Raw genomic sequence first — 16,447 nt, forward strand, 5'->3', positions numbered from 1 at the left:
TGGTATAGAATGTTTGCTCCTTGTGTCTTGCGGCGTGGTGTGTCCTGTCTGTTGAAGTCAGTGTGCTCCTTCTGCCTTGTAGTGTGGTGTGTCCTGTCTGATCAAGTTAGTTTGTTTCCTGTGCCTTGTAGAGTGATGAATCATGTCTGATGAAGTGGGTCTGCTCCTTGTGTCTTGTATCGTGGTGTGTCCTGTCGGGTGAAGTAAGTTTGCTCATTGTGCCTTTTAGCGTTGTGTGTCTTGTCTGGTGCAGTAAGTTTGCTACTTGTGTCTTGTAGCGTGGTTTGTCGTGTCTGGTGGAGTCAGTCAACTCATTGGGCCTTGTAGCATGGTGTGTCCTGTCTGGTTTAGTAAGTTTGCTCCCTCTGTCTTGTAATGTTGTGTGTCCTGTCTGATGCAGTCAGTCAACTCATTTGGCCTTTTAGCGTGGTGTGGCCTGTCTGGTGCAGTAAGTTTGCTCCCTCTGTCTTGTAACGTTGTTCTGCCTGTCTGGTGCAGTAAGTTTGTTTCCTCTGCCTTGTAGCATGGTGTGTCTTGTCTGCTGCAGTAAGTTTGTTCCTTGTGTCTAATAGCCATATTGTGTTTCCTGTCTTGTACAGTAAGTTTGCTCATTGTTTCTTTAAACAAGACTGCTGTGCTCTTTCATTTAGTTTCCTTTCCATCATATTTCATTTCGCTTTATTTGGACGTTTAAGGTTATCATTTATCAACCTTCAAATCATTCTTCCGGGTTAAAAATAATTTACGCATTGAGAGAAAATAATCTTCCGGGTAAATGAATGATAAATAAGAGTTCTGAACACAGATGTGGAATTAAAATAAAGTAAGTTATTTTAAGATAACTAACATCATTTTCAAACTATGTCGAAAAATATCAACATAAGTTATATGGGTTTGATAACATGTACAATTTGACGTCATTACTCAGGCTTATTTCACCAACAATCTCAAATAATACCTTTACAGTGAGTGATTGTGATTGTGTCCGCCATTGAATACCTCAATCAGGCTGATATTGAGGACGCCTGAATCCCCTTTTAATCCTCATCTCCGCAATATAATTTTCATTTCGAGGGAAGACGGCGCTCGCCCAAAGTTTCGCCCAAAAAAACTGTGACTTTTAAACCGCATGGAACAGGGTATTTTTTTATATAATTAAAATCACACCGAATATAACTTTAACCCACCGGGGAAAGCGTCTTGCAGTGAAACGATGACGCAAAGACCTTTTGGAAAGACTGAAACCTGAATATGTTAATATATGTGGTTCAGGTTGAAACTTGGCCATGCACATTTTTTCAGAAATTTATAAAAAAAAACATGGCATACATGTTCACCACGATATCGGCCAAAGGTTAGGGTTACAACTCAATGATAATTGGTCAAACTTTCTTGCATTTCGGTTTTCCGGGCTGTGACTACGATCATGTATAAGGAATGTTAAATTACCGTGGAATAAGTATTAACTAATAGTAAGTCGGCGTGTGGCGCGCAGGACCAATATCAGTAGGTTAAAGGCAAAGGTGATTGGTTAAAAACCCTTGCATTTTGGTTCGTCTATGCTGTAACGTATGTTGGATTTGAAAACGACATGGCATACATGTTGCTGTCTTGCATTATATATTAAAAGAGTACGAATTGTTGTAATAACGCCAGCAATTGCCCTCACTTCAACGGCGGGAGTTGAAAAACAAATTAAGTAGTTAATCAACAGATAAACAACAGGGAAGCTTATAAGAACTCGCTCCCAATTTATATATTGGCAATATTTTTTTTCAGAATAGAATGAGTAATTTTATTTCCCTTGTGACTAAACTATTGCTAATCCGAGCCTAAAATCATTCCATTTGCAAATGATTAACTAATGCTTTTCCGATGAGATGAGATTGAACAAAAGTTATTAGTCAGAATGTATCAATACAACCTCGCGGTCTCGGACCTAACCAGAGGACCACCTATTTAAGCCCCGACAGCAGGGGCGTATTACAAAATTATCTTGTTGAAATAAAAATCCGGAAAAGATAAAAAAAATCTCTACAATTAGATCCTAAAACGACATTCTGAAACTGTGAAAAAATCTTATTGCAACACCAATTCTGGATATAAACAATTTCAACCAAAACACGTCGAAACGATATCACACGCTCACCGAACCGGAACACGTAGGATACTCTAAGGATAATCAGATAACGTACACACTCTAAGAAATTTAGTATCCTCGGTACACTGCTTTATTTCATAATCATAATCATCATCATCATCATCGTCGTCGTCGTCGTCGTCATCATCATCATCATCATCATCATCATCATCATCATCATCATCATCATCATCATCATCATCATCATCATCATCGTCATCATCGTCATCATCGTCATCAAATTTCGTTGCATATCTGTTATATACGAACGTTGAAACGATTGATATGAAATGATTTAACATGTATGAGTGTTTCTGTTATTTTCATGTAGTGGCGGAAGATATTCAGATCGGCTTGAAATTACAGAATTAAAGAACTGCTCCGTCATGGTCATTCCATTAAACGTGTACCGTTTGTTAGCTGAGACAGAAAAACCAACAGCAAATCTTACGGCTCGTGATCCAACCGCCAACGTGACAGTGTTTGGACACGTGCGTAGAAGAGTGGCGAAATCACAGTTTATTTCTACTTCAGCAAGTCTTGAAGCTTGCAAATTGTTTTTAACGAAGGCAAAAGCAAAGAAAACTCGGAAGTACACGATCGTTAAAATTAATTTGGTGATGCTGCGCATAATGAGACAAAAGGTCAGCATCATTGATCTTTCAAATCTGACTGTTTTGAATAGGCATATTCAAAGTAATCCAGATAGTCCTAATAAAGGATTTAGATACAATGCAAGGAAATGGGCAACAGATACGAAAGAAATACTGATAAAAGTTTGCGATATTCCGGCGGAGTGTATGAAGGTAGTGTATGGTGAACCAAACACGGATTTAAAAACATTTTTACCTGTTCAATTTGGCGATGTTGTTGGTTCTGAAAGTGAGTCTGACTTGGACGAATCGGATGCTGAAAGCGACTTTGAAAATATTATGACTGAGGAAGAATTAAGTAGATTAGAAGCAGAACAAGTATATGAAGAAGCTATTGCAAATAAAGACTATGAGTCATTTATGACCGAGGAAGAAAGGATTGAGTTAGAAATGGAACGATATGAACAAGCACGTGAAGAAGCTTTTTCAAATGGAGACTATGAGTCATTTATGACCGAGGAAGAAAGGAATGAGTTAGAAATGGAACGATATGAACAAGCACGTGAAGAAGCTTTTGCAAATGGAGACTATGAATCATTTATGACCGAGGAAGAAAGTAATGAGTTAGAAATGGAACGATATGAACAAGCACGTGAAGAAGCTTTTGCAAATGGAGACTATGAATCATTTATGACCGAGGAAGAAAGTAATGAGTTAGAAATGGAACGATATGAACAAGCACTTGAAGAAGCTATTGCAAATGGAGACTATGAATCATTTATGACCGAGGAAGAAAGGATTGAGTTAGAAATGGAACGATATGAACAAGCACGTGAAGAAGCTTTTGCAAATGGAGACTATGAATCATTTATGACCGAGGAAGAAAGGATTGAGTTAGAAAGGGAACGATATGAACAAGCACGTGAAAAAGCTATTGCAAATGGAGACTTTGAGTCATTTATGACCGAGGAAGAAAGAAGTGAATTAGAAAGGGAAAACTATGAACAAGCATATGAAGAAGCTTTTGCAAATGGAGACTATGAATCATTTATGACCGAGGAAGAAAGGAATGAGTTAGAAATGGAACGATATGAACAAGCACGTGAAGAAGCTTTTGCAAATGGAGACTATGAATCATTTATGACCGAGGAAGAAAGGATTGAGTTAGAAATGGGACGATATGAACAAGCACGTGAAGAAGCTTTTGCAAATGGAGACTATGAATAATTTATGACCGAGGAAGAAAGTAATGAGTTAGAAATGGAACGATATGAACAAGCACGTGAAGAAACATTTGCAAATGGAGACTATGAATCATTTATGACCGAGGAAGAAAGGAATGAGTTAGAAAATGAACGATATGAACAAGCACGTGAAGAAGCTTTTGCAAATGGAGACTATGAATCATTTATGACCGAGGAAGAAAGTAATGAGTTAGAAATGGAACGATATGAACAAGCACGTGAAGAAGCTATTGCAAATGGAGACTATGAATCATTTATGACCGAGGAAGAAAGGATTGAGTTAGAAATGGAACGATATGAACAAGCACGTGAAGAAGCTTTTGCAAATGGAGACTATGAATCATTTATGACCGAGGAAGAAAGGATTGAGTTAGAAAGGGAACGATATGAACAAGCACGTGAAAAAGCTATTGCAAATGGAGACTTTGAGTCATTTATGACCGAGGAAGAAAGAAGTGAATTAGAAAGGGAAAACTATGAACAAGCATATGAAGAAGCTATTGCAAATGGAGACGATGACTTATGAGCGAGGAAGAATGAAATGAGTTAGAAGATGAACTAGCTGAACATGAACATGAAGAAGCTAATGCAAATGGAGACTATGAAATGTTTATACTTGAATAAGAAAAAAATGAATTTCGAATATTTACTTTGAATTTTACCTCAGATGAAGGTCAATTCCATTCGTGTATTCAGTTACAACTTACAAGGTTACATGATGTTATTTTACATAGCCTTGACCAGAGACAAATTTGAAGATTCCTCTTAGATAATATGCTTTAATTTTTGCATTGCATGCATATATTTTAAAAACATCGAATAAGTGCATTTGCTTGGAAACTTTAGGAAGGAGAGAAAGTGTGTGCTTATAGCAATTCTTTCTAATTCCACTAGAATAATTGTATGTTGCGGACAATATTATTACATGTTTTGTCTCTTAAATTTTAATCATGATTAATTTTATACAATTACTAGAAATATGTTTTACCGTCACAAAAGCACGAGATTTTATTCCATTATACCAGTGTTTATAAAACTTTTAAATTTTGCTCCGAGTGTAAATGAATGTGTGAGATTTAAATCTATGGTTTTCAGAAACGACCATCATTTCAAAGCAATCACAAAGCATTTATTGATAAAGTTGATTTATTGTTTATGTTATCTTCGTCATTTTTGTTATGTATTTCTCGTTGACTTGGTATGCATTGATCTTTGTTCCTAACACTTAAACTCTAATATTGTTGAAACAGTATCATAGTTTTAAGTGTAAAGTAAGGCGCATACACACTAGGATAGATAGTAGACTTGTTTTCCAGTGAACCATGTTTCACTAACGGTTTAAAGGACATAATGCAATCATTTATGGTGTTTGTACGTTTAATATATCTTATTCAGTGCAGTGTATTTTGAGTCCTAGCCGTATGCCTCTACACGGAGGTTATACTCCATGTTTAGACTAATTGGATTGTCCCCTTTGTTTCATTGTATCACCTTCGGTGCTTTGAGTTAGTATGATGTTTGTATCTAAATGTTATTCTACAGTTATGCTTTTGAGAATGTTTGAATATCATACAAGTATGCCATATATTTTTCTGTATCTTATATACCTCACGCTACCATTTCTTTTCATTTCAGTATTTACATGTACTGGTTAATTCTTGCTTTCATTATATTTTCAATGTACTATATTTTTTTCTTATATAATCTGTATATCATATTGTGATTGATTATTATTTTTCATCTGTATATTCTTTAACATTCATGATATACATTAAACTTTCAAGCATTTAAAATAAAGTCGTTATGTCTTTGCTAGGTCATTCCCACTAACCAAACATCACTTGGTGAATGAATATAATTGAATCATGGCCCTGAGGGTATGGCGACTGCTACCGAAGATGGGCTCAATTCTGACGGTTTAATGGATCATAACTCTGGATTAATTCTGTTATCTGCTTACTTATCAAAACCAAATTAGATATCATACCAATTAAACTTGACATTCCACTTACTTAGGATTGGAAAAGAAACGCGTAAGTATGAAGACAGTCAAATTGAAGCTGGTAAAATTTTGAAAATAGAGAGATTGTAAAACACAATGTGTACTTGTATGTGTCAAACTTGTATACGTGTTAAAAGTTGTTTGCGAAATATCCCTTTAAATTAAAGTCGTATACTTGTATGAATTCTGTTAGTGGCATTAATAAATTTCGTCCTTGCATTGTACATGCCATTCGAAACTTGTACATTGTACACATACGTTGATGACGTAGTGGTCAACACGTACACGAACTCGTATAAGTAATGTTCCTTTATAGACTCCATGTCTCTGAATAGACAAACACACAATTCAAAAAATCATTTAATGATTTGAATACTTAGTAGCACTAAGACGTTGACTAATACATACATGTGGAAATGCAAAACTGTTTATCATATACTGGATGAGTACCTAAATCGGAACAGTACCTAAATATGGAACGCCCATTATACAAGTGGTTTTTTTTTCTGAATGAGATCAGTTTATCTACGGTAAGCATTTCAAATACTGCTAACATTTAAAGTTTTTCATGTTCAAAGGACCATACATGGCACGCGGGGAAAAGACTTGCTTGCCACAATCACAGCATACTGGTACAGCCTGTATTTTACTGAAATCATCAAATTTTACTGACAAAAAATGACAAAAAACAAGCTGGAAATAACATAAATTATTAATTTACTTAAACAAATCATGTAGCAATAGTTTTAAAAGAATTCATAAGAATAAATAACAAATTAAAACTGTTACATATTAAGGTACTCTGAGGACGAAAATGGCAGTCCTTAATTGTGCGGTTAATAAAGTACTTTTCATGCAGATTGGTTTTATCATGAAAAATACCATTTATATCAACAAATTGGGCTTGTATGCTGATCGAAAATTTTGTAGTTTTGGTGCAAGTCTAACTAAAAATATTTAAAAAAAGTGCCGAAAGTGTTCCGATTTAGGTACTCACCCAGTATAGCATTCAAATATAATATCAAATAAATATTTGAGTTAATAATGTTCTTCTGGGTATCTCATTCTGTAGAAATGCTTATACGGACATACATGTTCACACACACATACACAAAAACGATACTCTTAAATATCACTAAATGCTGATCCAAACATTTTACTATATCGAAATGACTACAATAATAGGATATATAAAAATAGTTTATAAAACTCAACCTGTTTAGTTCAACGTTCCAACGCTGAATGACTATTTATCGTCAAAAGGTCACATACAAGGTCATCATAGGACAACATTTATATCTGTTTAAAACAATGTACACATGGTCCAAATTCCATTGCCGAAGCTTCAAAAACAAGAGAGTATGTCAATAGGTCACAGTCAAGGTAATCGGAGGAAAACATTGATATTTATTTTAAAAACTCTATACACGGACCACATTTCATTGTTGTAGCTGCAGAACTAAGAAAGGAGTTTAAAAGGTCACGGTCAAGGTCATCTGAGGACAACCAACATTGATATTTGTTTTGTTTTCACAGTCAAGGTCATAAAAGCACAACAGTGTTATTTGTTTACAGAATTGTGAACATTGTTAAAATGTCTTCGCTGTACCTTCAAAAATAAGAAACTAGATCAAAAAGGTTGTAACCAGCTTTAACCCAAGAGGCACAATTTACACAATCTTGGTAGAGGACCACTCTATGATGCTTGTTACAAATTATTAAAGGTCTGGGCCTAGCTGTTTCAAACAAGAAGATTTTCAAGAATTCCCTATTTAAGTCCAAAGAAAAACCTCGGGGCCTGGCCAGTTTTGACCAAAGGGTCATGATTTGATGTTCACAGACAATTGTGTTATGTACAGACACACGAATGACGGACAGTGCGCCATTTATAAAAAATAATGAACTGCCGTTTACTGTGATGATAATATAGACCTACACACTGCTCTGCTACAAATAGCAATGTATCTGTTTCCAACTAACACAACATACTTGTCCTTCGATTTACATGAACTACAGAAAGATAAACCACATAGCAAGACTTGCTTCAAGAGTAAACTTTACATAACAAACAGATTTTAACAAAATGTGTTTATAGTAAACTTGTAACCAAAGGTGGGGCCAATTTTTACCCAAGCGGCATAAATTGAACATGTTTAATAGACAACTACTAGACAATATAGCACACTAAATATCTAATCCAAGGGACGCCGGACGAGCATAGACAGATCGCAATAGCTTATCTTGAGCACTTTGTGCTCAGGGGTTTGTGCTCAGGTGAGCTAAAACAAATTTAGACATTAAAACAAAACGATTGGTATCTTAGGTATTTTAATATATTATTCAACGTTAACAATAAAACAACATGTCTTATAATACTCCAAGATCAAAAATAATAATAACGAAGTAATAATACATGACTAAGCAATATTTAATATATTTCGAGTTTGAACATGATACTTACTGGTTATTATAAGAATAATAAGATTAATTACAGCTCTCATCATTTCATTTTTCTAATGTTTTATTCTGCAAATAGAACACTGCAAATGAATGAAATACCTGTTAATATTAGTCCAACAACAAAAGGCCATATTTTTAAACTTTACAATAAAATCAATGTCTTATTACTGAAAAAAGATATAACCATCACAATGGTTAATATAATTTCTTAACAAATGGACGAAAGTTTAAAAAAAATCATACATCTTTGACAAGGAATAAGACTGTCACAAGTTTTATACTTTCAAACTTATAATTTTCATAATATAATAGGGCAGTGTTGGTGACTAACCAAGTGTCGGAATACCAAACATTACCGGTAAAAACAATCTGTTTTAACACAGGTACACAACACAGGTGCCAGTAATCCCAATATTGGTCAGGGTTTGGGATTTGTGTTACGTAATCACATACATCATGCTTAGGCCGATTGTTCAGAACTTTGTTAAAGTTAACAACATGATTAACAACATTGTTGTCAACTTATCATGTTATGTTCAAATATTACCATCCCTTACACCACCGTTTTTTTCAAAATCTGATAAAAAATTTAAAGTACTATGACAAGTGAGTTTAATTTGAGATCTGCAATACTGACACCCTATACTGCTGAGCCTGACCAACTGTAATATTAAGACATGAAAAGTCATGTAATGTTAAGCAATGTAAACTGAAGTAATGTAATCTGAAGTAATATAATGTGAAATTAATGCAATGTTGAGTCTACGAGCTGGTTATAAAACAAAGGAAAATTAATCAAAAGGAACTAAGCAAGCAGGTCCAGTCAATGAAAGGGCATAACAACTATTAAAGCCAAAGTATTGGGCCTTACTGCAAATGTGAGTATTGGCATTTGTTACATGTGTACCAAATTGCATGTGAGTTATGGTTAAGGTGAAAGTTTTTGCAAGATGGGAGTAATGACAACAAGGCTATGAAAATTCCATCCTGTCTTCGTTAAAGACTCCAACCACCTCCAGATGAGGCAAAATGAAGCAAACTAAAGTAAAGGGAAGAAATCTTATGTAGATTAAAAAAAGAAATAGCACAGTAATGTGCATTGATCGATCCACATCTTAATATATTATACCATTTTTGCATTGCTAGATTTTTTATTAGTTTGCTTTATGTTTTAAAATGATATACACTTATAATAAACTGTATGGAAATCAATGACATCAACCGGAAGTATTGAGTACAATGATGGTGGTTACTCTGGGTAAGGGTTGAGGGTATGTAAAAGTCAGGAGAAAAAATAACAGAAAATATTGACAATAATGCAATGTTTCTTGAAAAACAAGAACAAAGTCAGGGTGGTTAAACTTTGACCTCTAAGTGTGACGTCATCTATATATTATTAACATTTGTGGCAAGTTATTTTAAAATCTTTAAAGCAGATAATAATAAGATAATTATGTACCAGACACAAATTATAGTTATATTATACCCGTGTGATCTATGACCCATTATTTTGACCTTAATAGCATGCAATCTGCACATCGTCTAAATCGGGGGAAACGTATTGTGATTATTTCAGAATCCTTCAATCAGTTCAAAAGGTTCACTTTTGAACTCTTGGTTAGACCTTGACCTTCAACCAAGCTGATTGCAATATGCTCTCTGCATATCGTCTCAATAAAGTGAACATGTGTGGGTAGTGATGCCAAACTCCTCCAGGCAGATCAAGACATATGGAGCAGAAACAAAATGTTGTCTTATGACCTTTTACATGTAAGTGTAACCTTGACCTTGAATCTAGCTGGTTATGATTTCCGCTCTCCAAATTGTCTCAATATGGTGAACATTCGTGGATTAATATTTCAAAATCCTTTAAGTGGTTCGCGAGCTATGTAGCGGACACAACTTGTGACGAACAGACGGATGGATTGAGAGGTAGACAAGTCTAGCAGCAGTGTCACATAGATAGTAGTAATCAAGTTTTATGAAAACAAGAACAATAAGAAAGAAGAAATATATTGCATTTCCGTTTTCAAAATTGATAATTTGTCGTCTGCTTCAGATGTGAGACTTTTGGTGGAAGGATATTGGCGAGAATGCACAAGGTGTTCGTGCTGTGCTACATACGATTTATAGTATGTATTGTTTGGTTTTTATATTACAGACACGTGTAGGATTCTTATTCCTGTTGTATGATTCAAAAGTATACATCATGTGTGTTGAATTCTATTTTAGGGGACCAGTTCAAATTGCAGAAGAAGGAAACCACTAGAAAAACGTGTTTCCATGATTAAATAAATTTTGTACCAGTTGTAGCTAGCATTTCAATATTCATCAAGCCTTACGGACGGAAACTGTTGTGCTCCTTGTTGTTTTGTTTTGAACAAATGACATCAGGCAAATAATTACAGAGGACATCTCAGACCCCAGTAGATATGCTATTGCCGTGATTAAGGACTTGCTGCATGGGTGCTGTGGGTATAGTTTTCAAGGTTATTTTTTACATTCCATAATTGGGCTGAACTTTATTCTCTGTTGTTTTTTTTAACTCTGGCACACCTTTGAAGGTGAATGTGAAGTTTAATTGTCAGTAAGCGTAATGTGGTCGATTTGATGAAATATTGATCTTATACTATATATTCACCCTTGAAATGAAATTGTTTTTACAAATATAGTGTGTTGTACAATTTGAACATGTATCTTTCGAATTGCAATTATTGTTTTACTGCCTCCTTACATAAATGTATGCTACATGCAATATTTACTTATTACGCTTCAATACTTTGTGCATTAGATATACGTTGCGATAAACATGCCAAGTTAATAATTTGTGTTGTGGTTTATGTTGGGCAAGGTAAATGTATAGTTTATAGTGTCATCGATTTTTGATACGGAAATACTGAGGATCTTGTGAATATCTGTTTTTATTTAGACAAACGTGTTAAATGTCTTATACCTATTTCATCAAACCTGCCATGAAACACAACTTCAATGTCAAGTTTGATTATCATAGGTTCAGGCATTTTTGAGATATCACTGGGAGAAGATTTGTTTACTTTTTGGCGTTAAAGGTTACTGTGACCTTGACCTTTGACCCGATGAGTCCTAAAATCAATAGGGGTCATCAACTGGTCAGGCCCAACCTTCATGTCAAGTTTGATGACCATACGTCCAGGAATTGTCAAGTTATCACTCGAACAAACTTTGGATCTCTAATCATTGAAGTACTTGTGGTTTACCTATTAGTTTAGTAGTATCTGTTTTTTATTTGGTTTCCTTAAGTTTAATGAACCATAACTCTGTTTTAAATAATGTGATCTGCTGGCTTATCTCCACCGAATGAGATATAAAAAGAATATCCCAATAAAACTTGCCATCCCACTTGCTTAGGATTTGATAAGTATAGCTCTTGTATGAAGATGGTCAAATTTTGAAAATAGAGAGATTGTAAAACACTATTTGTATTGTACTTGTATGTGAACATGTACGTGTACGTAAACCTGTATGTGTACTTGTATGTGAACATGTACGTGTACGTAAACCTGTATGTGTACTTGTATGTGAACATGTACGTGTACGTAAACCTGTATGTGTACTTGTATGTGAACATGTACGTGTACGTAAACCTGTATGTGTACTTGTATGTGAACATGTACGTGTACGTAAACCTGTATGTGTACTTGTATGTGAACATGTACGTGTACGTAAACCTGCATGTGTACTTGTATGTGAACATGTACGTGTACGTAAACCTGTATGTGTACTTGTATGTGAACATGTACGTGTACGTAAACCTGCATGTGTACTTGTATGTGAACATGTACGTGTACGTAAACCTGTATGTGTACTTGTATGTGAACATGTACGTGTACGTAAACCTGTATGTGTACTTGTATGTGAACATGTACGTGTACGTAAACCTGCATGTGTACTTGTATGTGAACATGTACGTGTACGTAAACCTGCATGTGTACTTGTATGTGAACATGTTCGTGTACGTAAACCTGTATGTGTACTTGTATGTGAACATGTACGTGTACGTAAACCTGCATGTGTACTTGTATGTGAACATGTACGTGTACGTAAACCTGTATGTGTACTTGTATGTGAACTTGTACGTGTACGTAAACCTGCATGTGTACTTGTATGTGAACATGTACGTATACGTAAACCTGCATGTGTACTTGTATGTGAACATGTACGTGTACGTAAACCTGCATGTGTACTTGTATGTGAACATGTACGTGTACGTAAACCTGCATGTGTACTTGTATGTGAACATGTACGTGTACGTAAACCTGCATGTGTACTTGTATGTGAACATGTACGTGTACGTAAACCTGTATGTGTACTTGTATGTGAACATGTACGTGTACGTAAACCTGCATGTGTACTTGTATGTGAACATGTACGTGTACGTAAACCTGTATGTGTACTTGTATGTGAACATGTACGTGTACGTAAACCTGTATGTGTACTTGTATGTGAACATGTACGTGTACGTAAACCTGCATGTGTACTTGTATGTGAACATGTACGTGTACGTAAACCTGCATGTGTACTTGTACGTTTACTTGTATGTGTATTTTTGTGTTTACTTGTACTTGTATGTGTACTTGTAAGTGTACTTGAACACGTACTGGTACGTGTAATTGTACCTTTAGCTGTATTTGTATGTGTACATGTTTGTGTACTTGTGTGTGTACATGTATGTGTACTTTTATATGTACTTGTACATGTACCTGCATGTGAACTAGTATGTGTAGGTGTTATTGTAGCTGTACTTGTATGTGTCCGTGTATGTGTGCTTGTATGTGTGAAACTAGTATGTGTTAAAAGTTGTTTGCGAAATATCACTTTAATCAAAGTTGTATACTTGTATGTACGTTGTTAGTGGCAGTAATAAATTTTGTCGTGCTATTGTACATGTCATTATAAACTTATACGGTGTACACATACCTTGATTGCATATTGGTCAACACGTACCTGTATAAGTAATGTTTTGCATCCTCTCTATTTTCAAGGCCATAAAACCCGAGTTAATGGTGTGATTTGGCTGTTGATCAACCTTGTTTAAAAAGGTAAATTGCTTCATTAAAGTGAAGATTTATTAACGGATACACAATAAAGACAGCGGTCAAAGTGCATTTGATAAAAAAAATTAAGGGCTACAACTTCAGTTTTATAAATGCGATCTGACCGTTGATCGAAATCAGGTATTAGCCATAAACAGTGTAGCCAAGATTTGTTTGATATGTTCAAGATGGAAAGCGGACAAAAGAAAAATTGGTAAAATTTTGAAAGAAATGAGAACCAAAACACGAGTTAATAATTCGATCTGGCTGTTGATCAAACTCGGTCAAGATATTACGCCAGTAAACATTGTCATCAAGTTTGGTAAAAATTGGTTACAAATACTTAAGTAAGAGAACGATTATGACAGTGTTTGTTTGTATATTTATACTTGTCTTTAAGATGATGCTAGATCTGATAAGGCTTATTTTTTTTTATTTCTTTGATAATTGCTGATACGTTCCAAGTTGAATGTTCAAAAACTGGTGAAACCAACGTTGAGTCCTGCTGTTGTTGTCACATTCCTTGACGTTTACACCAATTTGTTTAGAAATAAACGGTTGACTGGGATATATGTTAACCATAGTCGTTGTAGTTATCTTGTTTATCTTTATGAGTAATAGTGTTTGATCATTTTACCATCGAACACAATCAAGAAGTAATTTTGGTTAATGTTTTTTCCCGTATTTTTCTTTTTGCATTCGACAATCAATTCCACATCTTTGACCCATCCCTAGCAAGATTTTATCATTATCATCTTTATTAAAAGCAAGAGGGCCATGATGTCCCTAATTCGCTCACCTGAGTAAAAGTGTTTAACCTGTAAATCAACATAGCTTGATATTTGTACTCAAAGCTGTACATGTATATGGATCGAATTTCGAAACTGTAGCTTCAAAAATAAGAAAGTAGGTCTAAAGGTCACATAACAAAGTCAATATTGATATTTGTTTTCAAAACTCTACATATGACCAAATATTCATTGCGGTAGCTTCAAAAATAGCAAAGTAAGTCAAAAGGTCACAGTAAATGTCATACATGCACAACATTGATATTTGTTTTCAAAATTGTGAACATGGTCAAGACGTCATTGGTGTAGCTTTAAAAAACGAAAGTAGGTCAAAAGGTCACAGTCAATGTCAAATACGGATAACGTTGACATTTGTTATGAAAACTGTATACATGGTCCAAATTTCATTGCGGCAGCTTAAAGAATAACAAAGTAGGTCAAACGGTCACAGTCAAGATAAGTTAAGGACAACATTAATATATGTTCACAAAACTGTAGACATGGTCCAAATTTTATTACTGATGCTTTTAAAATAATGAAGTTGGTCAAAAGGTCAAAGACGAGGTCACCATAGGACAACATTGATATTTTTTTCCAAAACTCTACAAAAAGTTCAAATTCCATTGCTGTAGCTTAAAAAATAAGAAAGTTGGGCAAATAGTCACAGTCAATGTCATCCTAGGACAACATTGATATCTGTTTGGTTTCAAAACTCTATACATGGATCAAATTTTATTGTTGTAGCTCAAGAAATAAAAATGTAGGTCAAAAGGTCACAGCCAAGGTCATCCGATGACAACATTGATATTTGTTTCAAAACCTTACACATGGTCAAAACTTCATTGCTGTAGCTCTAAAAATAAGAAAGTAGTCCAAAAGAACACAGTCAATGTCATAAAAGCACATCAGTGTTATTTCTTTACAGAATTGTGAACATGGTCAAAATTTATTCGCTGTACATTCAAAAATAAGAAAGTATGTCAAAAAAGGTAGGACCAGCTTTGACCTAGGGCATAACTTACACAATCTTGGTAGAGGACCACTATATGATGATTGTTACACATTATTTCAGGTCTTGGCCTAACGGTATCAGACAAGAAGATTTTCAAAAATTCCCTATACAAGTCCAAAGAAAAACCTCGGGACGTGACCAGTTTTGACCAAAGGGTCATAATGTTTACAAGGAAGCAATTGTGTTAAGTACTGACAAACGAACGACGGACAGTGCACCATCCAATAAAATCAATAAACTGCCGTTAACTCTGAGGATCTGATAGACCTACACACTGCTCTGCTGCAAATAACAATGTATCTGTTTCCAACTAACACAACATTTCCTTCAATATACATGAACTAAATTCGTGTTTATATATTTAAAGATGTATTAACTTTTCACGCAAATTATAAGATTGTATCTTACAATGGTCTACATGTAGTTCAATGGAAAAGTCCGATTATTAAATTCATTATTGAGTAAAAAAAGAAATTCTCAAGAAAATAAGGAAATATACCAATTACTTTAATCTTTAAACCTAAAAACCTTAAAAGAACAATAATTACCTAAGAAGTGACGGTTTGAAGAATTTATAAAATATAATCCATTGTTATAGTTATAATTCAATCTCCAACAGAAAGAGAGACAACATAGCAAGACTTGCTTCAAGAGTAAACTTTACATAACAATCAGATTTTGTGTTTAGAGTAAACTTGTAACCCAAGGTGTGGCCAATTTTGACCCCAGCGGCATAATTTGAACATACTTAATAGACAACCACTAGACAATGTAACACACCAAATATCTAAGCTCTTATTAGGCCTCATGTTTTTTGTCAAGATTTTTTTTGTATTTTTTTTTTTACATTGCCAGGACAACTAGATTTGTGCATGAAGTTAATTTAAACAATTTTGAAACCAAAGAACACAAGGTACAAGTTTATAAAAAAATGTCCCAGCAGTTTAGGAGAAGTTGATGTATAATAATGAAACAATTGTTGCCGCAAGATGCCGGACAAGGGACGCCGGACAAAAGACGCCGGACAAGGGACGCTGGACAAAAGACACCGGACATAAACAGATCGCAATAGCTCATATTGAGCACTTTGTGCGCAGGTGTTTGTGCTCGGGTGAGCTAAAAACACATTTAGACAT

General features: G+C 34.8%; 1 protein-coding gene across 1 annotated transcript; it reads left to right on the forward strand.

The window, feature by feature from the left end:
- The first annotated feature begins 736 nt into the window (after positions 1-736).
- LOC128227801 (trichohyalin-like) lies at positions 737-3,960 on the forward strand. The gene is made up of 2 exons (XM_052938667.1): positions 737-823; positions 2,472-3,960. Exons 1-2 carry the CDS (start codon positions 780-782, stop codon positions 3,958-3,960), a joined length of 1,533 nt encoding a protein of 510 aa, XP_052794627.1. The 5' UTR covers positions 737-779.
- The last annotated feature ends 12,487 nt before the right edge of the window (positions 3,961-16,447 follow it).

This window comes from Mya arenaria, chromosome 1 (assembly GCF_026914265.1).
Source record: "Mya arenaria isolate MELC-2E11 chromosome 1, ASM2691426v1".
Taxonomy (NCBI): domain Eukaryota; kingdom Metazoa; phylum Mollusca; class Bivalvia; order Myida; family Myidae; genus Mya; species Mya arenaria.